Genomic DNA, 27,646 nt, shown 5'->3' with positions numbered 1-27,646 from the left:
GTCACTGCACACATCCATTATTTTCTGCATGACAAAATGCTTTCCGGACCTCTCAATTCCTTCTTCTTGGTTTCTTAACCTTAGGAAATTGACTGCTGATATTTCCCCAAATAAGAATAATAAACCTGAAGGTACTGTTGTGTAGCTCCATCCAACCTGACTCTGGTAGAGCAAAGAACCACCCATCCCAAAGCTCCTCACCCCACCCAGTAATGAAAGCAGGAGGGTCTAAACACTCTGTTTTCAGATTAATGTCTTTTTAGCTATATTTAGTGATAAACCTTCGCGCCCCCCCCCCGGACTGAAGCCCCATAATTATTTCATTTTTATCAAAATTATTGTATAGATTATTGTATAAATAAATGGATTTTCACAATTTCATTGCTTTGCCAATATTCTTGTGCATTTCCCCTACATCCCACCACTGATTTTAATCAGAATTTCTAAAATTAATTTTTGGAATTGGAGTACTGCCAGTGTGCTACATCTTTCGGTTTATTTGCAACTCTCTCCTACGTTAATGATACGCATTGAAAATATGCTAGGGGGGAAAATGACAATATGTATGAATACATCAATATCCTTTTTGTGTTGTCCTTGAGAAATGCACATGTGCACACAAGAAGAATCTTAATGCAGCTGTATGTACAATCGCATTCAGCTTGTTTGTTGCAGTCTTTAGCCCAATGATCTTAAACATTAGAAAAAGGCAACAGGAAAAGAATCTAAACGCCATCACACATGGAGTCCTCTCTTGATTGACAAACTTGCATGGATACAATGGCAAAGGAGAAGAGAAAGTGAACTTAACCAAAGAAAGAAAGAAAATGCGACTAACTTCACACATGCAATACTCTGGACAAAACCTGGAAATTTGTTTGCTTGTTAAATGGAATAATTGAGTATTCCTAATGCACCAGTAAACCATACCAGATACCACCGAATGAGAGAACTTCAAAAATCACCCTTGCTTACAGTTTGCCTTAAAAGGTTTGGTCTCGTATGGTAGCAAAACAAATAATATATTTGCACACACTGTACTGTGATATGCCTTCTCAAGTGTGTTGACACCATTATTTCAAACCCAACAAATGGAAATATATTTTTGGTAGACTTTTATTCCATCCTTTTGGCACAAGATATAACTTAAAGACAATCATATTTATAAGAATGTCATGGGCAGATGTTTCCCTTGTTAAAATGGGGGAAGATCTTTAAAAATGGCAATGTATTGCCACCTGCTGGCGCTAAACATTCTTGCCGTTTAGCTAATATTTGCAGGAACAACAACATTTAACAAATATGACATTGCATTTTTGGCACAATCTTCCTGTAAAAAGGTCATACTTAGTCTGGAATCTATATATGGGATTCAGTAAATACTTGTCCCTTAAGGTATGCAAGGATTTTTCCATAATACTTTGGAAAACTTTTTTTAAAAGGAAAAGTAGTACTTCAGTTATTAAATTTGGATTCCAGTTTACTTTAAAACCATAATATTTATAAATATATATTATATACTGTGTATATAAAGTTGCAGTTTATCTGGAATGGGAGGCAGGAATTTGAGCTCCCCTTGTTTGGTTGGTGTAGGCGCGGCCTTGCTTCTGAAGGGTTAACAAAATTGCCTTCTAATAAGATTCTAAATATATATATCTATCTTTACCATATTGCATCAAATTTTTAATTCTTTTGCTTGAAAGCAAATAACATGGTACATACACTTACTCTCTAACTTGCTCACTATAAAATATATGGCTTTTTAACTGTTTCATCCCACATTAGTGTTTTTCGTAGGCAGTGAAAATATATGTCTCCCACAGACAGGCTAAATTAAAAGCACAGAAACCAGCTTGTGCACCTTCAAGAGAGCCTCAATGCATCTTGTGGTAATATAAGTGCAGTGATTAAAATATTTTTTTTCTTTTAAAAAAAGCAGTTAAGTTTGCTTGTTTTCTGCATATGAACACAATACTACCGTACCAAAAAAAACCCCAAAAAACTTTTGCAGAATATACAAGCATCTGAATGGCAGATACATAAATACATCTTAGCAACACCAATGCTGTAGTTTTTAACTGTACACACAGCTTATATTTTACAGAGTGGTTAGATCTGGAACTGTCATGTAATTTTCCCTTCCTCTGATGATTGCAAAACCAGGAATATAATTCTTTTTTCATATTTTTTTTACAATGCTATTAAAATTATTTTATAAAGTGAACGTTGTTGTTGTTGTTTTTAAATTAAATGACATTTGTTTGCAATAAAAGCTAGAATCCAGTCCACCATTACCTTTCCTTCTTCAGCTGGAAAAAAAGCATGGCCAGTGCTGGTTTCTACTCATACTAATGTTTCAGGAAGAGCATCTGGATTATCAGGCGATAAAATCTCCCAGATCTGCCATCGATCCCTTTGCCAGTCATGCCAATCTGGTTCTGACAAATTTTTACTGTTCTGCTCGCTGTCTGTGGCGGAGCACTCTCTCTCCGTTTTGTCCGGCTGCTCCTCAAACAGGGTAGACTGTTCAGGCACCTGCGCCATTATTCTTGCTCCCGTGGCCCCGGATCGGGATTCTGCCCTCTGGAGCCTCCACAGCGGATGTTCTGCTGGAGAGACCGTTGGCTGAAGGCATGAGGAAGAACTCTGCTTTGTCTTGGCGGGATAAGGTGGCGGCGGAGGCCTATCTTTCCAAAGTGCTTCGCCCTGCCTCGGGTACAACGGGTTCATTGCGTTGTGCAAACAAGCGGCATCTGAGTCACGCTCCGCGAGGTGCTGTGCGTTACTCATAGGAAAATGCTGCTCCGAATCACACTGGCTGGAATTCCTCCGGCCAACTTCCATTTGCGGGGTGCTGCAAATCCGAGAAAGGGGAGGATGAGGGCGGCATTCCTGAAGGGCAGTTGTTGTCTGACTCCTTCGGATAATTTGCTTTCCATTGTCTAATTCTGTGGCGCTCCCCTGCCACCGAGGTGAAGACAGGTTCCCTTGAGAAAGAGAGCAGTGCCCTGGCCGCAATGAGCTGCTCTCGTAGATGTCTCCATATGACCCTACAGGCCCATGGAAAAGGTTCGTCAATAAAGCATATAGTAACTTTCGACACAACATTTAAGCAGCAGCAAAAACACAGACACCAAGATCTTACATAACGTATGCACAATTATATTAGGACAGGACTGCAGCCTACTAATATAAAATACTGTGGGTGACTTTAATACACATACCTTTGCTCAGGTGTGCAAGCTACCCTAAGGTAGTATAGCCAAGGGTAGTCTGCTTTGCACTGGAATGCCACCACAATATTTTGACTATCTAGGGCCTTCAGGAGAACATAGTTCTCAGCTTGAAATGTCAAAATATAAAATGTTGCACCTGAGGTGCCAGCTTTTTTTCTTTTTTAAAGGTCTGAAAAGACAGAAGAAATCTCTCTTTCTTATTCCTATTTCCAGAACACATGGTCACCTGATGAAACTGATTAGCAGTAACATCGGAGCAAAATTAATTTTTCATATAATACATACATACATACAGCTTATGGCTTCTCCTTACCACAAGATGTGGTTATCACCACTGGTTGGATGGCATTAAAAAACAAAAGTCGAACTATCTTCTAAATGTCTGCCGAGTGATAGCTATTAGCTAAATGGAACCTCCAATTTCTAAACAGAACCTCCACTTAAAGGTAAAGGGACCCCTGACCATTAGGTCCAGTCGTGGCCGACTCTGGGGTTGCGGCGCTCATCTCGCTTTATTGGCCGAGGGAGCCGGCGTACAGCTTCCGGGTCATGTAGCCAGCATGACTCAGCCGCTTCTGGCAAACCAGAGCAACGCACGGAAACACCGTTTACCTTCCTGCTGGAGCAGTACCTATTTATCTACTTGCACTTTGATGTGCTTTCGAACTGCTAGGTTGGCAGGAGCAGGGACCGAACAATGGGAGCTCACCCCGTTGCGGGGATTCGCACCGCGACCTTCTGATCGGCAAGCCCTAGGCTCTGTGGTTTAACCCACAGCGCCACACGCACCAGGTATTAAATCAAACACACAAGAAGTATGGCTATCACGGGGTAACCTCCTGATAGTAACCATCTAGGACTGCCTCCAGTCTACTTCAGGCGGCCCAAGAAACACCTCTCTTCACCCAAGAAGCCAAAAGCTGTGTCCAGAATGGAAAGGCGGGGGGGGGGGTATGCAAGTCATCCAAAGTTCAGTGTTCATATCAGGCCACAGAAGCTTATAGACAGCAGTGACAGCCTTGAGCAGTCACCTAATCAAGGACACAGAAAGCCAGAGTCTGGGAAGACAGGGTGATAGGAATCGCTCTTCCTTGGAGACAAAGCAAAAGTACAAGGCACAAGTAGAGAAGTAACTTCTGGTTCTCCCCGCCCTTGCCCCCCGCCCCCCAGTTAAAATGGATCTTTTTTATGTTTCTTGCCCTCGCTTGCTCTCTAGAGAACGCTAACGGCAGGCTTCTGCTTCCATGCTCTGCTCCTTCCTGTGATCTAAGCCTTAATGGAACCTGTCACAATTCCAAACCCAGAGTAATCTACTAAAAATGAATCCTAGATTGTCTGCTAAGGGCACACCTGACTCCCTCGTGGGGCCAAAATTCATAATGAAACAAGACTGTTAACTGTATGAGTGGGATCCAGGACATCAGAGTAATGTAATACTCTGAAGTGCATGTTCAAAATCTTGCAACATATACAAGTATGCTTTAAAAGCAAGATAATTTATACCTGTCATTCCTAAATCTTTGGAACCACTTTTCAGTGTTGAATGCCAGGTTCCCCAGATGTCGAAATAGTCTTCTGAAGCATCTGCAAAATGAGGTGAAACATAAATGCAGATTATTCTGTAAGAGTCAAACAACGGAAATAGTAGCAAGGTCCCAGAGAATTTTTTTGCCTCCCACAAAGAGCTTGTGCTAACTCAGAGGCAGGTGTCTACCAGGGGTAATACCTGTTCAGCAGCAGTATCTTAGCAATGAAACTTACCCTATGATTTTTTTACCTAGCACCAAGCTGTGGATCATTATTCAACAGCTGGAAAAAAACCATTTTATTTGCTTAACTGTATCTACTCTACAATAAAGTGCTGGCTCCATTCTCTAGAGTGAATTAATTGAAAAACTCAAAACAGGACTGAGTTGGTTTTCAGAAACAGCATGCTAGGGCACTTTAAAGAACTTTCTTTCCAAATAACTGGAGGGAAATGTACTGTCAATCATGTTTAGTATCCAGAAAGTAGAGACCAGAGAAAATTGCACAGAGATTTAACAGCAGATAATACTGGACCAAATAAGATTTTTGGAACTGGCCATATATACCGTGGAACATATATCCTGCACTGCCCCCTGCCTCAGAGCAACCTCAAAAACAATTCATTCTGACCCACTTTTAATTAAGAGGTCGTATGGATATAACTTTTTGATGTGTTATATTGCTGAAGGTTTTCAATTACTTATTTTAAGTGTTGAAATGAATTTTGTACGACTGTGGCTTTTGAAATATCTTTACTACTGCTTTCAGTTGATTGCAATTTTTGGAATTGTGTTTTATTCTTTTTATGTGTATTTCCTTCAGAGGACTCCCCTCCCCCCAAAAAGACAGCCTAGAACTATTTTAAAATATGTAATACACAGCAATAACATCACAGTGCAATGAGAAACAACATCTCGCTTTGGTGCTGATCGTACCTTTTCCAAACCACGATCCAAGGGAATTCTCTCTTGATTTGGGGTGCAAACTGCTGATCAATGTACATTGCTCTGGTACTTTGAATAACTTTGACTCGGAAGCGAGGGCCATATCGTCTTGCATTGCCAAAAGAGACCTTTCAGAGAGCACTGGGGAGTTGTTGTCATAAGGCGAGATGTCACCACTCGAGGCTCTATTTGAGTCTATGGATGGATGTCGGCCTTCCATGGAGAATGAACCTTCTGACTGGAGCATTTCTGGGATTCTGATAAAGTTTGACACAAAAACAGAAAGTTCGGCCCAGGGAAATCAATGGTGCATTTCAACAACAAGCGTGCAAGGCAGGTCCACCGATACTGGGATGAAAGGGCTTCTATAACAATGGAGACTGTTTTCTACACCACATAAGTAAAAGAAAAAGCCACTGCCACAATATATCTAAAACAAATCAACAGATGTTTCAAAAAGACAACAACAGTAGTTTTGCAGAATAAGTCAGGTGAAATTATAATTCAAACAGAACTCACTTCTTGTGTTAACACTGAAGGTTTTCTCTACAATGCGATTTTTAAAATCATGTATGTGTAATAGTTGCATTTCAGTTTTGGAAAGTAATATAAAATTTGGCAAATTATTATGTAAAGGTAAAGAGACCCCTGACCATTAGGTCCAGTTGTGGCCGACTCTGGGGTTGTGGCGCTCATTTTGCTCTATTGGCCGAGGGAGCCGGCGTACAGCTTCCGGGTCATGTGGCCAGCATGACTAAGCCGCTTCTGGCGAACCAGAGCAGCGCACGGAAACGCCGTTTACCTTCCCGCCGGAGTGGTACCTATTTATCTACTTGCACTTTGATGTGCTTTTGAACTGCTAGGTTGGCAGGAGCTGGGACCAAGCAATGGGAGCTCACCCCGTCACGGGGATTCGAACCGCCAACCTTCTGATCGGCAAGTCCTAGGCTCTGTGGTTTAACCCGCAGCGCCACCCGCGGCGCTAATTATTATGTAGGAGATGTCTAATAAAGTGACATAACACAAGAAATGTGGAGGGTGGGGTGAAGGGAAACATTCATGGAAATACTATACAACAAACTTCCAAGTTACATAAAGTCTTACCTTACCTTGAATAAGCCTTGTCCTTCTTATAAAAAGAATCCCTGATAAAAGCTTAAGATGGACACTGTCTGCTTTATAAGAGATTTAACAAGAAAGCTTTCACCGCCAGTTTTTCGGTTAGTTATATTAGTATACTGATGAAGAACTGAAAATTCATCCTTGCAAATCCAGGTATGTAAGTGTGTGAGCAATCCAGAAATAGATGGTCATTCCAGTAGTGTTAGTAGCAAGCAATATTACATAATGCCCAACACAGCTGCATTTTTTTCTGTTTCCATCCTGACAGGATATGTAGTAAACATAGCAAGCTTTGTTTTGCTCTCCAATAAGAGGAAATGGAAACATCGGCAATCAGCTAAAAGCAGAGGCGAGAAAGCATTGAGTGAAAAGGCCAGAGAGGCACTCGCAATGTACACTTTACAAGTAGCAGTCTCAAGACAGCCATCCTGAGAAAGAAGTGTTGGAGTAGTTCTCATATATTTTGCATGGAACCAATTATTTCCACTGCTGGACATGTGTTTACTTCACACTGTTGAGTTTCACCATTCTCCTTGTCATTTGTCCAGATTTAAAATCCATAATCAAGTGTAACTAGGATAGTCCCAAGAGATATGTGGTTATAGATTTTGGTGGCTGTTGTTAACTAAATGCGTATCTCACATTCCAACTTCTCATGGGGTGGGGGGGGGACAGCCCAGTTTATTTGTAGCCATTTCTCCAAATGGGACTGGGAACGAGCCATGTCTTATGAGGATCACATTCTTTTCATGTGGAACAATTGTCCCTCTCATCTTCTAGCCAAATTCTTTCCCATGACTTCGCAATGACGGCTGGAAACACGCTAACATTAAAACATATAAAAACTGATTTCTAGGTACCTCATTATTAATGAAATGAATGGAAAAAGAACAAATTTTACTAGCAGCAGAACAATAGGTTAGTGACAATTCCTTCATAAGTCTCAGACACATACATTTTCCATTGTTGACCTGGGAAGTACAGTGACTGCAATTTGCAACCATCATTTGAACACAGTTTCTTAAGAAAGTGCCATCATGCTTTTCAAAGAAGACTGATAAGCACATCTGCATGGAACTCAGCTGCAAGCTATTGGACTGATGATACAACAAAGTGTGTGTGTGTGTGTGTGTGTGTGTGTGTGTGTGTGAGAGAGAGAGAGAGAGAGAGAGAGAGAGAACTGTTCTGAACTCTGTCCAGGAAACCTTTAAAATGACTTAATGTATAGCTGAGAATGCTATTGAGATACTAACAACTGCTGCATTGGCATGCACTAGAAACAAATTAACACAGATATGATCCAAAACTTACAGTGTGCCCAATACGTGCAAAACCATCCTGTAAAAGTATGTTCCCTACAATGGGGGAGCAAGTTCCTTTTGTGTACACAGATCTGTCCACTTTGCTGAACTGTATAAGGAACATGTGTGCACATATTGGAATTTCTGTGCCCTCAGTAAACATCAGGATCACGGCTATGTGAAAGATGAACCCCATCAACATTCATGAGTATCAATCTAACCAGGCTACTGATTAATACATATCATTGAAGATGCTTAAAAACTGCTGCCATGGAACCAATTAAATTAGTTTATTACAGTTTCCTGCCTATTTTATAAGCAAATGGACTATGGAAAATAAACATGAAGACCATTTAATGATTCTAAAGGCATTAGAATCACAACCACTCACATTAAGTTATGAAATGGACACTATGGTTGACAGCACATTCTTGTTCTTTTAAATCACTGTAACAGGGTTTTGAAATTAGACGTATTTGAATAATTCAGCTAGAAAACACATCCCTGGTGGAAACAATGAAGGAAAAGGAAAACAAATTACTCACGATGACTGAGAAGCTTTCCTTCTCAGCAAATAGTCTACAACATCTGGGTCAGTCTCAAGTAGACTAATCAGAACTTCGTTTTGAAGGTCAGCAGGGACCTATAAATGAATGAAGCATCAGAAAGGTGAGTACAGAATCATGCTCTGTTGTACTATATAGTCAAAGGTTAAGCTTCAACAAAATGAAACAAACACACTACAGAACTGATCACAACAATTTGTGTGAAATAAGTACCGTATTTTTCCGTCTATAAGATGCCCCCCTATTTTGGGGGACTCAGATTTAAGAAAATGGGGGGAGATATATCCATGTATAAGACTCCCCTAATTTCTGACATTTTTTTGGGGGGGGAACCTAGTCTTATACACGGAAAAATACGGTATATAAGGAATGCAGTATTATTTAACAACTGCTCTCTCTTTCCACTCATTTCTTCCTTACTATGCATAAGTGCACATGACTGTGGTTCTAATAATATGAAATAATGGACTGTACACAGTTTGTAGAAAGACTGCTCTTACTGATCGTTCAATAAAATATTGCTCAAGTATCAGACAATATTGCTGAATGCATAATTTGTTCTAAAACATCAATACTCATCATGCTTACAAAAAGAACGAGGTGTGCAATGATTTTCATGTCTGTTAAATTGCTCTTCATTCTAAATTTTATTATAAGTAGCACATTTTATTTCATTCATGCATCTCTGACTTTAATGGGCTGTACAACACCTGGCAGAGACCTGGCATTCATGACTCACACTGGGATGGAATGAACTTGGGAGGCAGAACAGCGCGCGCACACAAACAAACACAATGCTTTCAAGTTTGACTCCTGTTCACAAAACAATTGCCAAACTGAGACTCCATCATCCTGACAGATTATTTAGGATTTTAACACATCCCCGCAGAAAGAATTTTTAATACAGCTCCATGTACTTAAGTTAGAATTTACTTGTAGAGTGCACGTATTCTCTATTTTGTTCTGCTGCAACTTTGAAAAATATGTGAAACTGACACCTGACTATTTACTACAGAACTAAAATCAGCAGCAGATTGCTGATCCTAATTCACTGAAGAAACACAAAAAACCTGTAGTAATATTATGTATTTATCCTGACAAGCAGAACCATTCTGACCTGACAATAAACCCATGCAGTAGGCCAAATATCACATTCTGTTCTACTGGATTTTATTTCGCATATCTTGCTTCACTTTCAGTGGTGAAACTGGTCACAGCTGGAGGAGCGAAAGAAAACTTGGCAGCAACACACTTAAGTTGTACGCTGTGGATCCACGCTCTCGTCCAAATGTTTCTCTATTTGAAACTAGTGCAAATGTCAAAGTCTTAACTATAAACAGCAGCCCTGGCCTCTTACCACTTCTGGGGTTTGAAAAACAATTTGCTGCTGCTTGAAAGGGAACTATCAGCATTTGCTACAAAGAGTCAACACGCCTATATCTGTCAATCGATCTACCACCTTAGCAAAGAATATGAGGGTCCAATTTGCAGACTCACACACCTTGTTGTTCTCTTAGACAAAATGCTGACAGCAAATGAAGAAATAAGCACAGATAGCTCGATATAAGTATATTCCACTATAGCAGCTAAATTGGGGCAGAGGTTTGAGCCAGATCCACTGAAGCAGTTCAGTTCAGTCAATAAACACATCTGCACAAATAGGAAGACTCTCTACGGAGATGCTTTTCCACTGTATGTATCTGATGTCAAACTGACACACATCCGCAGCACTCTCTAATTATAAACACGTCATTTGAAATGGTACATTGTTCCCTTGCATCCAGCAAGGCACTTAGCTTGGCCTACAAAGAGGCAAAATATTTATCAGCTCCAACAAAATAATAAAACCCGCTCTAAAAAAATCAAAGAAGACAGACATTGCCCACACCCTGCGATCTATGACAGATTGTAAGAAATATGTGGTAGAAAAAGGCTACTACAGCTGCAATGATCCAGTGGATAACTAGCTCAATCTTTTAACCCTATCCTCCTCCCCCATTAGAGAAATAAAATATCCTTGTTAATTTAATAGGTTGTGTCCAAACATCGCTCCTGTTGGCTCCTGCTGGCAGAGAGAAGGAAAAGCTTCTTTTACTGATCTTCCACTGCAGCACCCAATATCCCCACACTGTTGAGGACTGAAGGACACTCAGAAACAGTGTAGGGACTGGTGCAGGGGAGTCAAGACAACTTGCCCCCACCCCACAAGCAGGATCCCACCTCATTATATTTAGAACCTGTCTTTTGGAATTAAATAATATATCCTTTATGGACTTCAGAAAAGGAAGGTTCTGCATGAACCGAAAGGAGAATCTTAACTCAATTTGTATATTGTGCTTGAAGATTATAGTGAAGGAATAGGAGGCAAGTGAGAAGCCAAAGCAGCAAGAGTCCATGTGTCCTGAAGCCCTCCAGATGTTTTGAACTACAACTCCCTTCAGCCCCAGCCAGAACAACTGTGCTCATCAGATTTAGGATGCAATTAGATGAGATGTCAGTGTTCCATGTCAGAAACTCCTGTTTGTTTCTAAGGAAGTTAAAAGCAGGCTTTAGTGTTCGGGAAGCAACTTGGTGGAAGGGGGTTTAAACCCATCTTCCCCATGCCATGATGTGGGTTTATGGGAGTTGTAGTCCAACAGCATCTGAAGGGTGGGAGGTTATCAGTCTCTGCCTTAAGCACTTCACTTGTTTCCAGTCAAACACAGTGGCAATACTATTATACTACTACTTTTTAACCTTGGTTCAAAAGCAATGCGCAGAATGCAAACTGACTGTGTTGCAATACGATAACACTGCTTTTAAACTTAAGTTTCTTAATTAGAAGTATTTTTCAACTGCATTGAAATACTTCTGCATTCAACTAAATAAAACATACCCACACACCCTGCTTTTCCCACAAATATTTATCCACTCCCTCTTGCCTTCTCATCTCGTTTAAATGTGGGCTGTAGAGTAATGCATTGAAATGTGTTGCCCCATACACTGCCAAAGGGCACTGCTGTGCACCAACATTTGCTATGCAGTATTAAACCCATGGGTGGCGCTGTGGGTTAAACCACAGAGCCTAGGACTTGCTGATCAGAAGGTCGGCGGTTCGAATCCCCGCGACGGAGTGAGCTCCTGTTGCTTGGTCCCTGCTCCTGCCAACCTAGCAGTTCGAAAGCACATCAAAGTGCAAGTAGATAAATAGGTACCGCTCCGGCGGGAAGGTAAACGGCGTTTCCGTGCGCTGCTCTGGTTCGCCAGAAGCGGCTTAGTCATGCTGGCCACATGGCCCGGAAGCTGTACGCCGGCTCCCTCAGCCAATAAAGTGAGATGAGCGTTGCAACCCTAGAGTCGGCCACGACTGGACCTAATGGTCAGGGGTCTCTTTACCTTTATTAAACCATCAACCAATCAATCAGTCAATCAATCAATCAATCAATCAATCAATCAATACTGACAACAAGTGATTCAAAAAAGGAGAAGTCATAGGAAATGAGTCATTTTTCCACTATAAGGGAAACCAGATCATGTCTATATAGTTCACAGAATAAAATATTTTCATTCATGTCCAGCATACATTCAATGACATATTTTTGTCTTCCAGAAGCTACAAATAGCATTAACTATGTTGGCCATTTCCACTGATCAGATGGAGGTTCTCCATGGCTGCCACTGCACCATGTAAAAAGTTAACGGCACAAAAAAAACCCCCACAAACAAACTCAATCAATCAATCAATCAATCAATCAATCAATCATTTGCTGGAATAGGGGAAGAAGGAACCTATTTGTACAGGAAGACACCTGGGATATTAACCACAGTTGCCTTCTAACACTTGATTGCTTTAGCTATACTTCAGTTACTTACATAAGGTACCATATTGCTGTAAGTATTTAATCTTTCTAAGGCTGTACCCAGATGGAGATTTTCCATAGCAACTGTAATATGAAAGTGGAAAGGGAGGTGGGGAAGCTATCTTAGGGTTTGGGCACTTTTGTTCTGTAACAGCTGAAGTGGAGAGAAGGAATTAATTGACACTTTTAATTTGTTCATAAATGATCTGGAGATATGGGTGAGCAGTGAGGTGGCCAAGTTTGCTGGTGACACCAAATTACTCAGGGTGGTAAAAACAAAAAGGGGTTGCAAGGAACTCAACTGCCTTTGCGAAGAGAGACGTCTGCAGCCGAGGCAGCCAGGACCACCCATGTCGTTAGCAAGGGAGGAGGCCAACTCTATCAGTCCCCTCTTATAAGCATTTCAGTGCCTTCAAGATAGCTGTTTGAAGGAAGAACTGCATGGCAGCAACAGGCTTGGCCTCTGGTTTGTAATATCCTCTGCTCTGTGTTAAAGAGAACTGGTGCCTGAACTTGTTTTCTCCAGGGAGTACTTCTTCAATAGCACACAGTTAAAGTATGGAATTCGGTTCAACAAGATGCGGCAATGATCACATAGATGGATTTAAAGAAGGATTAGACAAATCCATAGAGGATAACACTACTGATGGCTATGCATTACCTCCAGGATTGAAGGCATTATGCATCTGAATACCAGTCACTGGGTAGGAACAGTGGAAGAAGGCAGTTGAATTCATATCATGTTTGTGGACTTCCCATAGGCATTTTGGGGCCACAATAGGCTTTTTTGGATTGTGCCACATGCACTGATCCTTCTGGTCCATTTGGGCTACAAATAATCAGCATCACCACCACCCGCTTCTGCTTAGCAGGTGTCAGATACTGTTTTTGTATTACTTCAAGCTAAGGAATAATGTTATGAAACCATAGTACCCACATGTACAAAAGAATGCACTATCTTGCAGAAGTTCATCGCCAAGTTAAAAATACTGGGAAGTGTGCATGAATACTTGTGGCAATATCCCTGCAGCAGAAGTGAAACCTTGATGAAAGATGCTTATTTTATATTTACTGCACAGAAAACCTGACAGTATGAGGAAACACTAACTGTTGTTTTGAATTTCATTTAGCAATTATGAGTTGCACTTTCTACCTCATATGCAAGTGAGCAATAATTTTGTAGTTCCCAAGGCCTTTCTGCTCTAATTGTCAACCTCATAATCCACACTATTCACCTTACCATGGAAGGCCTTCAATGCGTGTGAAGGAATATGCATCCATGTTCATTCTTTTTTTCTTTCTGAAGTGAGAAACATCTGCAATTCTTATGGAGCAACCTCTCAAAGAATTGTACTCCACAGGATAAAAACACTGTATGCTAATATATAAGGGATTTTATTTATCAACAACTGAAAATATATGATGCTATCTCAAGTTCATGATGCCAAACTGGTGTTTTGTTTTTTATCTCATGAGATTTTCTCCACATATTGACAATAGTCTTTTTCAGCAGTGTTTTGCCATACATTAAAAAGGCAATGCCACAGCTGATATATAATATATACATAGAGAGTGCTTCATGTTTTGAAATGAAAGCACAGGAGAAAAGTTTGAAGTGTACAGTGGTACCTCAGGTTACAGATGTTTCAGGTTACAGATGCTTCAAGTTACAGACTCCGCTAACCCAGAAAGAGTACCTCGGGTTAAGAACTTTGCTTCAGGATGAGAACAGAAATTGCATGGCGGTGGCGTGGCGGCAGCAGGAGGCCCCATTAACTAAAGTGGTACCTCAGGTTAAGAAAAGTTTCAGGTTAAGAACGGACCTCCAGAACAAATTAAGTTCTTAACCCAAGGTACCACTGTATTCATAACCTGCAATAATGCAAAATAAAGAAGACTTTGCCTACCATGAAAAGCATTTCATAGTTTTCTATCATCTTTTGTACAACAGCAATGATTGCAGTACTCTCCTCAGCTCGCGCTGTACTTTGAACGGCAAATTCTTTGTCTGTTGTCTTCTGTTTGTGCAACAGGTTAGGTCCAAATATAGTGGCTAGATTAAGTGATGTCATTTTGTTGCCAGGAATCTGGAACAAAACAGAAATAAAGTTGAGTTACCTGATTCTGTAAATGGCTGCCTGGAATTTAGTGTAAGCTGAATTTATTTTCCTAACCAGTTTAGAACCCCGCATTGTCTTATACTCTTGAACCATCTGCCATAAAAAAGATCCAAATTTGTTCTCAATATGTCTGCATCTTTATTTATCATTTTTTTATCAGCTATGTGTGCTTTATACAAGGATGCCTGAAGATCAGGAACACAACTGTTTCTGGAAAGAACCATCATGCAATGACCTGTTATATTTATAATACTGGTGCTGGAGACAGTTTTCTGATAAGCTGCTTTTCAGTGGTCAGGCTCTTCTATACAAATGCCACATGAAGTGGTAAGTTTCCACTCCAGAACCGGTGATTACTGGAAACTTGCACTGCTGAAGTGGAAAACTCCTCTGTGAGGGCATCCCTCCCATATTTATGCTGCAATGCATGAGGCAAGGGAAAGTAACATTTGGAAAGCGCAAAACATATGCTAATATTCAACTTCCAAAATAAATCTATAACCAGAGCACAAATAATCCAAAGGAAATTGTGTACAATATACTTTATCCATTATTTAAAATTAAAGTTTACAAAACTATTGAAAAGATGAAATAGGAATTGCTAATTTATAATAAAATTTACTGAGATTAGTATGATTTAGGGAAGGAGAGAGGAGTTAAACACAGCAAATGCTTTGTTTCCAACTAGAATTTATTTATATATGAAATTTAATCAAAAGATTCGGGTTGGAATTTTCATTTTAAAGCATTTCTTTCCCTTTTTTTGTTCGCAATGCAGCAAATATCAAAGCCACTTTTGAAAAATCACTTATTTTGTTATTAACAATAAAAAATATTAATAAGCATGGAAACTGTTAATAAACACAAAGATGCTGTACCGGAAAATGAAGCAAATGGGGGCGGAGGGGATGATTCATTTCTCTGTTCTTCAGAGCATCCTCCAGAAATAGCCATAGAAAAAATGAATGATCTGAACTTACATCCTGGCTGTCTTGGTCTATCCTGTCTTCTGCATGGCTTGCTACAGTCGCAAGGAACTGGAGGAGTCGATGTAAGGTGTCACAGTTGCAGGGAGGTAGAAGATAAATAAGAAGTTGCAGGGTGCTTAGTTGTTCATGGGGCTCTAATACTAAAAGAGAGGGGGGAAAGCACTCTAAGGAATGTGCTCACAAGGACAGGCATGTTACATATCTCTCAACTGACATGATATTCCTATATAATTTATATCAAGTGCCATTAAATACAGGCAGCCCCCAATTTGCTCCTGTTCCACCCCACTCCACCCCATCACACCCTCTTCCAGGTCTGAAAACAGCCCATGTGTGCATTGTCGCATATTTTTTGAACACAGGCAAAACTGGTGTTGCCTGTACAAGAACATAATCTAGAGCTGAGCCAAAACATCTCCCTTTTTCTCAGACAGTTTCTGAGAATTTTCTCTCATTTCGCTAGAAGAAAAGGCCACTTCACAGAATTTTCTCTGACTATTCTTCATCACTGGCCACCAATTCCTCTCTTCTCCCATGACCTGGGATAATGCTAGGTTTGAGCCATTGTGGGGAATGCAAAATGGTAGCCAGGCTGCCACCATGGTTGCTGCAGTTGTCACTTGTTGAGAAAAGAAAATAAGCTTCACCATTGTCACTGATAATATTGAATCCCGTCCCTGAGAATAGGAAGAAAAAATTCAAGAGGCATTCGTGCACAGCTCTAGTCTAGAAAAAACAGGATTCACGTCAACTTGATGAAGCAACAGGTATATTCTAACGGAGTTCATCTCAGGATAACATGAAATCAACATTTGAGGAAGTTTCTAGAGAAAATTCAACTATAGATCACATTTTTACTCTTATTCTAAATCAGTGAGTGGGGCTGAATACAGTATTGTCTGCATTGTGTACAAGTGGACAAAATCATACATTGTCTCTCACATTAGTTCCAGGTAGACAATGGATCCAATATTCCACAAGTGGGAGGCAAGCTTACACAGCAAATCTTTCCCTTCCTCCATCCTGCTCTCCAACACTTGCACTCCCCAAAAAGCTTCTCTACAGGGTCAAGGGTCATTCAGGGAGTAAGGGTTGTGTTGTAAATGGCTGCAGTAGATAGGAGGCATTACTGAAAAATCGGTGAAGAAAATTGTGCTCTGCAGGGCTGCAGGAAGGAAAGAAATGAGAGACCCGTAGTCTGTACTTGTGTTTCACTTGCACAATGTTGGCTACAACCCCAAGTGCTTGGCACTACTATTTAAAGATTGGGAAAGCATAATAGCTTTACAAACTGCAGTCAATTTGCATGCACACATGATGAACATTGGCAACTGGCCACGCTTGAGATGCAGTCTAAAACATCTGGACGGCACCAGGTTGAGGAAAGCTGCTTAGGATTAGCCATAGAGGTTCATCAGGAACAGGCAATAAGTGTAACGGGAAATAATGGCAGAGCCAACTTTTCTTTTGCCAACTTAAGAATATAGCCATCATCTATTTCACGCTCAGAAACCAAAATACTTTAACTTTTGTGTCCTCCCAACTCTCATTTTACACACCAAGAACTGATTACTTTATCTAGGGACTTCATCCTTAGCCCATACTCAGAACTCCACCCATTAAACCACATTAGGTACTTGGCAGCTGTTTTAAGTTTCCCGCATTTCAAAAATTTAACAAAGAAGTGTTTAGGACCCTACACACATTTTAAACAGGTTCATTTAGGAACAAATCATTTCAACTGCACTTTTACACCTTACGCAGAGTTTGTGTGGTGTAGGTTTTTAAGGAATCTGTAAAGGAGGAGGTTGCTCTGCTTACGGAGAGTATTGATGAAAGGAGTGTAAAGCTCCCTAGTCAGGAGTGGATCAGGCATGTCACGAAGAAATTCCTTTAACAAAGCAGCCACATCATGAATACTGTGTTCTTCATCTAACATTACATCCACACCACGGTCAAACTCTTCGCGTAACTGGAAAAATCAACACAAAGGGAAAAGGTCACATCTAGACATCTACATTATTAATCTACAAATCATAAATAAGGGGGGATGATGCATTAGGTTAATACTTTGGCCGCCAGTTGGAAACTGTGCCATGTTCCACGTCTGCTAAGAAAACAGTATAATCTGAAGAAACGGACCAAAGTCTGTATTGTTTTAAGGTGAAATGGAGTGATTTCAGTATTATTAACAGTCAAATGGACACTTTTTGTTAATGATTTCAACGTACACTGTTATTTCATTGTAAGGGACCAACATTCAATTTTGCAGAAACCCTGTTAAGTTTAAATTTAAATTTTAAAAAAGAAAGTTTAATTAGACAGTACAAAAGTGAAATCCTTTATGAACAATACCCCTAGACCATGTCATTGGTTACAGTGGTCCTTATAAAGCAAATCTTATCCCTTGTGGGTTTTAAATGGATCTTAAAGACCTCTTTATCAGTGCCTTCAGCAACTAATTTGATCTGAATGGCTGAACTCCACAAGTTTTGCCCAACTCTCTTAATTTTATATTATGCAGTATTAGTATCAGTATCAGTCTTCATGGCTTTTAGCAATGTTTCAAAATATTGTTCTGAGATTTTTGTGGTCATAATTTCCCCCCTAGTATGTTTGATATGTGGCTTGTAAACTGCTTTGTCTAGAAAAGTTACAAAAGCATTATTGTTCTCTTAGACTTTTTAGATATCAGATTCTCAGTATGCGTTAAAGAAAGGGGGGAAAAGGAAGGTGTACTATAGTCTCACCTGTCTTACTCTCTTTTTTGAGCTACCAACTCGGAATATGCCCACTGTCTGAAGGCCTGAAAAATACAACAAATCACTTCTTTCATTATTTAAAGCTTTGGTAGAACATGCATTATCAGAGCATTTTTACATTTTCTGCAGCAAACATCCTATGAGTAACTGTAACAACACTCAGGGGCTATCACTCCTCCTCCCCATCCACCTCAAACATAAAACCCAAACTTGTCTACAATTCAGAAAAAAGGTAGAATTGGTGAGTACTTTCCTCAGTGAAGCTTGCTGTTATGTATCAATGATTGCTTTTCAGCAACTCGGTGGTAACTATTTAAGGGTGACACTAGAGGGAAGTCTAAGACCTATCTTAACCATAACACACATGTCTCAATTATATAAAAATACTTCAGCCTCAGCTCACTAATGTAGGCATAAAAGTTAAGTGCATAGAGAAAAAAGTTGCCTATGGAGGAACTTAGTATTGCACTGGCTCATGCGCTGCTTTCTCCCTGGCAACAGCAGGAGGCTGGAAATGGTAAATGTAGATGTGAACAACTTGCATCCTAGAATTTTAAAAAATGCTAATTTGAACACCATTTTAGTTATCTCTTAGTAACAAAGGGCAGATACTTCCCCTTTCTACCCTATGACTGGCAGCAGCTCAGGATGTGTATACACTAGAATATTAATGCACCCGTGACGGGGTGAGCTCCTGTTGCTTGGTCCCAGCTCCTGCCAACCTAGCAGTTCGAAAGCACGTCAAAGTGCAAGTAGATAAATAGGTAACGCTCTGGCGGGACGGTAAACGGTGTTTCCGTGCGCTGCTCTGGTTCGCCAGAAGCGGCTTAGTCATGCTGGCCACATGACCCGGAAGCTGTACGCCGGCTCCCTCGGCCAGTAAAGCGAGATGAGCACCGCAACCCCAGAGTCGGCCACAACTGGACCTAATGGTCAGGGGTCCCTTTACCTTTAAGTTGCAATCATCTTATTTCTCCACGTCTACGTTTATCTTTGTTCTTTTACATATAAGTGCTTTCAATTGAACTCTATCTTAGTGTTTTCTGTTGACACTCTGGTGGGCTATGTTTGATGGGATGTATTTGCCCTGTGTGCTACCTTACCCTGCCCTCAATTGGTGCTTCCCTACACTGCCTGAGTTTCATAAACCTTTTGTCCATTTGTAGGAATATGCACAGGTATTCATTTACTTGTGTGTACAACCATTAAAAAAAGTGAAATACTAGTTTTCTGATATACCACACTTGCACATCTTATTTCTCTTCATTTTATTATTTACAGGTTGTGTGTGTGTGGGTGTACGCACGCCCCATATCTGGCCCTACTATCAGCCAACAGAGGTGTGATGACAAGTGGTGAATTAAAACAAAGTAAGGATACAGGACGCGGGCGGCATCGAGACATGGGTGGCACTGTGGGTTAAACCACAGAGCCTAGGACTTGCCGATCAGAAGGTTGGCGGTTTGAATCCCTGTGACGGGGTGAGCTCCCATTGCTTGGTCCCAGCTCCTGCCAACCTAGCAGTTCAAAAGCACGTCAAAGTGCAAGTAGATAAATAGGTACCGCTCTGGCAGGAAGGTAAATGGTGTTTCCATGCGCTGCTCTGGTTCGCCAGAAGTGGCTTAGTCATGCTGGCCACACGACCCGGACGTTGTACACCGGCTCCCTCGGCCAATAAAGCGAGATGAGCGCCGCAACCCCAGAGTCGGCCACGACTGGACCTAATGGTTAGGGGTCCCTTTACCTTTACCTTTAAGGATACAGGTGGCACTACTGAAATTTCATCCATGCACCATAACAGAGTTATATACTTGGTAAAACACACTTGCTTTTTCTCAAGTAGCATGGGAAACCAAAGTGGCATTATCCATGTCTGTCACAGATGTATAATCTGCCTGCAGCACTTTTGGATCTTTTAGATTTAAAAAAAAGAATGAAGGAATAGGCTACATGAAGGTAAAGCTGAAGTAGACATAAGGTTGGAGTAGGCATAAATACAAGTACAATTTTTGGCTTCTGCTGTGTCTGATGGATACGTGTCTCCCAACAGATCTGCAACTATAATTTGAAACTTGTGGAGAATGTACAGTGGTACCTTGGTTCTCAAACGCCTTGGTACTCAAACAACTTGGAACCCAAACACTGCAAACCTGGAAGTAAGTGTTCCGGTTTGCGAACTTTTTTCGAAAACCGAACATGTTCCATTTTGAGTGTTACACTTCCGTTTTGAGTGTTACGCTGAGGTCTGTCTGTTTTTGCTATTTATTTTGGCTCTTTTTTCTTTTGTTTCTGTGACTGTGTGGAACCCAGTTCAGCTACTGATTGATTGTGTGACTGCAGTATATTGTTTATTGCTTTCATTTTATGGATCAATGGTCTTGTTATATAGTAACATTCATGTTAAATTGCTGTTTTAGGGGTTGTTTTTAAAAGTCTGGAATGGATTGATCCATTTTGCATTACTTTCTATGGGAAAGCACGCCTTGGTTTTGGAACGCTTTGGTTTTGGAAAGGACTTCCAGAATGGATTAAGCTTGAGAACCAAGGTAGCAGTGTAATCCATTATGTATTGAAATGTCCCCTTTATGAGGGTCCAAAGGAAATAAGATTTTTCAAGTTTAACAAGAAGTTCTGATCAAGTAATTATCTACTTTTTGTCAGGAGTTATTTATCTGTTTGTGACTAATAATAATAATAATAATAATAATAATAATAATAATAATTTATTATTTGTACCCCGCCCATCTGGCTGGGTTTCCCCAGCCACTCTGGGCGGCTTCCATAGAAACCAAAAAACACTAAAATATCATACATTAAAAACTTCCCTGAACAGGGCTGCCTTAAGATGTCTTCTGAATGTCAGGTAGTTGTTTATCGTTTTGACATCTGATGGGAGGGCGTCCACAGGGCGGGCGCCACTACCGAAAAGGCCCTCTGCCTGGTTCCCTGTAGCTTTGCTTTTCGTAATGAGGGAACCGCCAAAAGGCCCTCGGCGCTGGACCTCAGCGTCCGGGCAGAACGATAGGGGTGGAGATGTTCCTTCAGGTACACAGGGCCGAGGCCGTTTAGGGCTTTAAAGGTCAACACCAGCACTTTGAATTGTGCTCGGAAACGTACTGGGAGCCAATGTAGGTCTTTCAAGACCGGTGTTATGTGGTCTCGGCGGCCGCCCCCAGTCACCAGTCTAGCTGCCGCATTCTGGATTAGCTGTAGTTTCCGAGTCACCTTCAAAGGTAGCCCCACGTAGAGCGCAGTGCAGTAGTCCAAGCGGGAGATATAAAACATCACTGTTCCCTTTAGCATGCTAAGAAACTTTAAATGGAAAAAAGTTGTGTTGGGTTTTTTTATTGTATTGGGTAAAAGGTTTTAGTATAACTATACTGTCTTTTAATTGTTATCTTATTATTTATCTTTATTTCATTGTTTGTATATCTGAAGTTTTATTTTAAAAGTCGTCAAGGCCAATGGCTAGTACAATAAATACAAGATGGTCTGTCGCCTGCCTTTCATTGCCAGGTTGAATCATACTTACCATGTTTTTCTAAATGCTGGCAGCAGCTGTCCACAACTCGAGGAACCTGCCTGTAAATAGGATTAAGGCTTAGTTTCTTGTCCCTGGACTTTTCTTTTTTGCTCTGGGCTTCAGCAGGCAATGACAGCTGTAGGGCTTCTAGCAGTCGAGATTGACTGTCATCAAGATCCGTAATGGAGTCCACAGACATTGCACCCTGCAACATACACAAAGACATACAATCAACATGGGTGTTGGTGGGAGAGAATTCCATTTGTAGTCTTCCTTCACAGCAGAGATAGCCATGAATAAAAATAGCTCCAAAAACACATGGGACAGATTCTTACATAAACAGAAAACAGGAAAGTCAATTCTGAATCAAGATGGTGTTCTGAAACGTGACTTTGCCCTATTCTTGGCATGATGGGTCCAAACTACACTGATTTGGATGCCTCTGAAGATATCATCACCCAACTCAACACAAGGATTCCTGAGGGGGAGGCAGTGATCTTCATTTGCGTTTGGACACCAGGGACCATTCTGAATTAAGATGGTGGACTGAAATGTGACTTTGGTGTGACTGCACCTGATTTTTGGTGTGTTGGGTCCAACCTGCGCCAGTGTGGATGCCTCTAAAGACATAATTGCCCAGTTTGATGTAACTTTGCCCAAATTTGTCCTGGGCCCAAACCATTCTGTTTGGATCTTCTCACCCAATTTGGTGGGGCAGCTCACAACTGCGCCCATTTGGATGCCTCTTGAGATATTGTAACCCAACTTGTCGTGAAGGTTCCTGAAGTGGAGGTGGTGGTCTTCGTCTATGTTTGGACATTGGGTACCATTTTGAATCAAGATGGCAGACTGAAATATGACTTTTGTTTGACTTTGCCCAATTTGGTGTGATGATTACAAACAAGGTTTTCTGAGGTGGAGGAAGTTGTTTTGATGATGTTAGAATACCATTGGATACAATGAGCCATGCATTCTGCTGTATGTCGGTGCACAGTCCCAAAATTCACAAATTACACTATCCATTTAAAAATCACATTTAAGAGGGGGGGGGTGGTTATTCCAAGTTCCAGGCAGTGCCCAGCATTCCCTGCCAGCACCTTACAGAACAGAAGACTATACTTCTACTATAAAAAAACACAATAGCCATTTTTAGAAGGGAAAATTGCTTTATTCCTTGGACAGGCCAACAGAGGCATCTGCTATTCATGGGCACAACCAGTCCAATAGAAAAAGTGTACATAATGGAAGATACTGCCTTTCAGGACAAAGCATAAATCATTAAACCATTTAAAGGCAAAACTACAAAGCACAACATACAAACATCTCATTCCATACCAGCAATAAAATAACAGTTAAAATTACATCTTATGAGGGTAAACAACATCAGCATTGCATTACCACCACAATTAATCAAGCGGGTCTTTAAGACTCATTTGAAAACAATAAAAAAGAACTAAATATACCTCCACTGGGAGGAAGATTCACAATGAATGATGGGGCCACCACTAAAAAAAAAGACTATTTTTTGTGTTCACAAAGGTGAAAGACCTTATGAGAGGGTCCATGATCAAGGACTCTGCCACCAGATCTAAGGGCTGGGCATAGGCCTTCAAAAGTCTAGTCTCTAGCTAATTAGGACTTTAAATTGGGCCTGGAAATGTTCTAGCAGCCACTGGAGCTGGTACAGAATCAGTGTAATATGCTCCAACTTTGTGAATATTATTTTCTGGATGATGTCCTAGTAGAAAATACAGGGAGGAAAGAATTATAAACATCGGTTTTTCATTTTGAAAGGAAGAAAGCCCACCAAAAATACCACTAATGGGCAGCACAAACTGCCTATCCTGTATCCGTTCAGGGAGGAAAAACCTTTCTCTTAATTATCTTGTGTAAAGCATATGGATGTGTGACTGATTCCCGACTGACAGTGGAGAATATACACTGGCATAAAATAAAAATCTCCAATCGTAAGATTCTATATCTGTAATGTCACAAGTGTTATTCTATAAGTAAAGGAAGCCATAGTCAAACAATATGCATAAATAAAATGTGTGGCTTCAAGCTAGTTTAGATAACTTGAAATCTTGCCCATTCCTTCGTGACTTTTTTGGTTAGTCCTAATAACAGGTTGCATGACTGTGGGTTTTAGAAGTTTTACTCCAGTTATTTTTATGAACCTCAATAGGGTTTTTTTTTAACCTATCAAGGAAAAAGCAATTTAACTTATTCCGATGCTATTTTTTAAAATGTTAGAATAGAACCAGGAGTCTAATTACACAAGTTTCTTTTTATTATATTTTGAGGGTGAAATGAGTAACTGGATGAACAATAGTCTCATAAGCACGTAACCCATCTACAATAAACAGCTTCTTCTTTTTTAAAGTGACTGAGTGCTTTAATAATTTGAGAAAGACCAACCAGAATCTGACTGGGGAAAAGTTTCCAAAGAATCCTTGTGTCCCCTGAGGTGTTGGCAAGAGACTTGTGTCCATTTCATTCTCTCCCACGAACAGCTGGGAATGAGAGATGACCATTAAAATTTCAACTACTATCAACTGAATCAGGGCTGACTTTAATTTAACTATGGAAGGCCAGCTCTGAGATTTTAACTTCTGTAAGAAAGGCAGCGCCTGGGAAAGTCCCATAAAAGCCTGCAGCTCATGCAAATCCACTGATAGAAAACTTACTCTCCTCCTTGCTCGTGGAGCTGGTTCTGGTGTGTTAGGAGAAGTAGATTCGTTTGGTGTTTCCGAGGTGGAGCTAAGAGATGAGTTACTGCTTGAGAGTTCTTTGTTCTGTCTTTTACTCCCAAATGGTAAAAGGGAAGGTACAAATTCTGAAACATCCCTCTGTTCTTCCCTCTGACTATCTTGTTTCAATTTGTAGGCCCGATCATTAGCGATCACTTGTGATAAAGGCATTCCAAAAGCCTGGGGTACGAATTCTGGAAAACAAAAATTACAAATTACTTTTTAGATTTCAAGTGCTGAGGCAAACAAACTCAAGAGGGTCCTTTTTACATTTTATAATGTCACTGAACACATTAAAATGGATTCCACGAATCCCAGGCAACAGATATTATTGTACGAAGCGGAGAGTTATAATTTTAAATCTGCTCGGTGAGTCTCCACAAAGTCTCAGAAGCAGTTGTATGGGGACGTGTCAGAATAGGTGGAGAATGGTGGGTGGGAGAGAGGTAGAAAGAGAGATTAGGAGGGGGATAGGGAGCTTGAAGACTCAAGTATTAAGAAGAGTTTCCCTCTAATGACCTTGAAGCCCATGTGATTCGTTGAAGGGTGGCTTCTAAAGAGTAGGTGATTTATTTTAAGCTTCAGGTGTTATGTGTGCAAAAAATGGCAGCTATGCAAACTTGAACCCAATTATTTTCCCTCATCGTCTACCAAATATCAACAGTTGTTGTTTCCCCCCCCCAACATACACACAGACACGTGTTCTGCTCAATTCAATTTGTGTATGTATAGTTTTACATCATGATTTAGATTTCTTTTGACTACTGCGAAAGTACTAAGCATAATAGGAAGTTATATAAAATTGTAAAAGCAGCAAAATACGGAACAAGCAATGCTTGAAAAACATTTCTGAAAAATAAAGAACATGCCATTTTACATTCGCCAGGAGAATTCCCTCTTTTGGATAGGCAATTACATACCAACGTCACTACTGAAATTGTTTGAACAATTCAAACATAAACAGAAAGTAACACTTTATATTATCATAGAATGAGTAGAAAGTAAACATGGAAAAAGAATATATCTATTTTTCTGGCTATAATAAATGAAAAAAATCAAATATTTATTCACAGCAGTGCATCTTTTCCTGGAAGTAATGAGGAATGGAACAAGACAAGGATCAGCACTCCACAAGGTACAGCAAAACAGCAGTTCCTATGATACACAGAACCTACTTAGCCAAATTGGGAAGTTCTCAGTTGCTGAAATGATGATCAAGGGAGATATCCACATTGTCCTATCAAAAAAAAAAGCCTAATTGTAATGCAACAAGAACCCTCTGCCTCAAATTAACTTTAAAGCATTCAAATGCTCCGATACTACACATACACTATTTTATTATCTTCTCTTGATAAGAGTTCAAGGATAATATTTTACTATATCATATTTCAGAGAGTGTGGTGGTGCTTAGAGCCATCTCAAGGATAAAATGTTTTAGGAACAAAGGAACTGGGACTAATCTGCCAACTGATTGGAAATCTTGAGAACCATTTATTCATATAACAATGACATTGTTTCTTCCTTAGTCTGAAAACACTGAATCTTCTACTTGGCTACAAAGGTGAAAAGATTAAAATCTCTCTCTCTCTCTCTCTCTCTCTCTCTGTGTGTGTGTGTGTGTGTGAGAGAGAGAGAGAGAGAGAGAGAAATGTAGTGAAGAAGAGGTGAGGAAGACCTAAGAATAAGCTGTAACGCTTCAGTTGCAGTAGCTAGCTCGGTTTTAAACTTCAATTATTATTTTTTTCTACAACTGCTGCAATGTTGTTTGTCCTCTTGAACTGAGCCATGCAAAACAATAAATGAAAAAAAACTATTTAGATTTTAGAACTATTCCTCCTTTTAATTAAACAGCAGGCACTGATGTCAAAAATATCAAAACAAGGTTGGCGTTAACGCCTTGCAGCAGCCCTTTCCTTATTTTGTTTGAAATGACCTTTAAAGATGACAGCATTTATTTAGCCACGGAAGCTGTTTCACCGACAGAAGGAAGGAAAGACTCTGCTTGGCTTTTAAAGGAATGGAAGCACCGTTGGTTTCTGTTCAGTCTTGAAGTATTAGAGAGCACTAACAATATATCAAATAGCAGGAAAATGTACTGCCAAGGGATGGAGTGATGTAAATAGCTGTGAGAAGAGGGATGGTCACATCACGAAGGCACTGAAGGCTTCTTTTTCAAACTGCAATAAATTTGTTTTGCTCTATATATTTCCTAATAAGAATATACATGGGGACAAGAGAGGGCTTTTTATTAGAATAACCATGCTCCCACCCAAAACCTCAAAAGTCTTCAATTTTAAGCTTTCATGTCTTGCTCAAAGTGGTTCAGAAGGAAAAAACAGGCACATCCACCCAATTGTTTGTTCAGTTGTGGGGCATTATTACAGAAGGCCATCATATCCATTCTGCAAAGATACAGTATAAGACAGAGTTGTGTGGTTGGGACAGAAGGGAATTTGTTTTGCCTCCATTGAAGAGAAATCTACCTTACATACAACAACCTTTCCTGCAGTAGTAGTCACTGTAATCAACTGAGCCAACTTAAAAGAAGACGTGATTTAAAATCATATAACTACAGATGCTCACTTCAATTTCTAATTTGTTTCTTATTTGTTCACATGGTCCAAGAGTGTGTCAAAGCAGAAGTCAAAAACTCCTAGGAAAACGAGGAGCTCTTGGCTCACAATTCATTCATCCTGAGGAATCAAGCGATTATGTAAGCCAGGAATGGATAACCTGTGCTCTCCAACCAGATGTTAGTTCCATCATCCTTGACCAATTATCACGCTTGCTGGGAATGATGGGAGTTGGAGTCCAGCAAGAGCTGGAAGACCACAGGAGCTGATGTCAACAGAAGGAAGGTGATTACTTCTGGTCTGCAAAGTCTCACGTTCCCAACAGAAGCACAGTGTGACTTGCGTATAGCCCACGATGACCAGCACAGTAGGCGTGTGATCAAATACTTTGGGA

General features: G+C 40.4%; 1 protein-coding gene across 5 annotated transcripts in view; it reads right to left on the bottom strand.

The window, feature by feature from the left end:
- Positions 1–1,100: 1,100 nt before the first annotated feature.
- ARHGAP6 (Rho GTPase activating protein 6) overlaps positions 1,101–27,646 on the bottom strand; it is a 190,379-nt gene continuing 163,833 nt past the window's right edge. For all 5 annotated transcript variants that reach the window (XM_082220861.1, XM_082220862.1, XM_082220864.1 and 2 more), the window contains exons 4-13: positions 24,617–24,873; positions 21,939–22,134; positions 18,395–18,450; positions 17,466–17,616; positions 15,636–15,784; positions 14,443–14,622; positions 8,676–8,773; positions 5,699–5,964; positions 4,740–4,820; positions 1,101–3,050 (exon numbers count right to left, since the gene is read on the bottom strand). In XM_082220861.1, coding sequence (XP_082076987.1) covers positions 2,344–3,050; positions 4,740–4,820; positions 5,699–5,964; positions 8,676–8,773; positions 14,443–14,622; positions 15,636–15,784; positions 17,466–17,616; positions 18,395–18,450; positions 21,939–22,134; positions 24,617–24,873 — 2,141 coding nt within the window. In that variant the 3' untranslated portion in view covers positions 1,101–2,343. The remainder of the gene's footprint in view (positions 3,051–4,739; positions 4,821–5,698; positions 5,965–8,675; positions 8,774–14,442; positions 14,623–15,635; positions 15,785–17,465; positions 17,617–18,394; positions 18,451–21,938; positions 22,135–24,616; positions 24,874–27,646) is intronic.

This window comes from Podarcis vaucheri (genome assembly GCF_965113315.1).
Source record: "Podarcis vaucheri genome assembly, chromosome: 4".
NCBI lineage: Eukaryota > Metazoa > Chordata > Lepidosauria > Squamata > Lacertidae > Podarcis > Podarcis vaucheri.
This window is presented reverse-complemented; position numbering and strand designations above follow the sequence as displayed.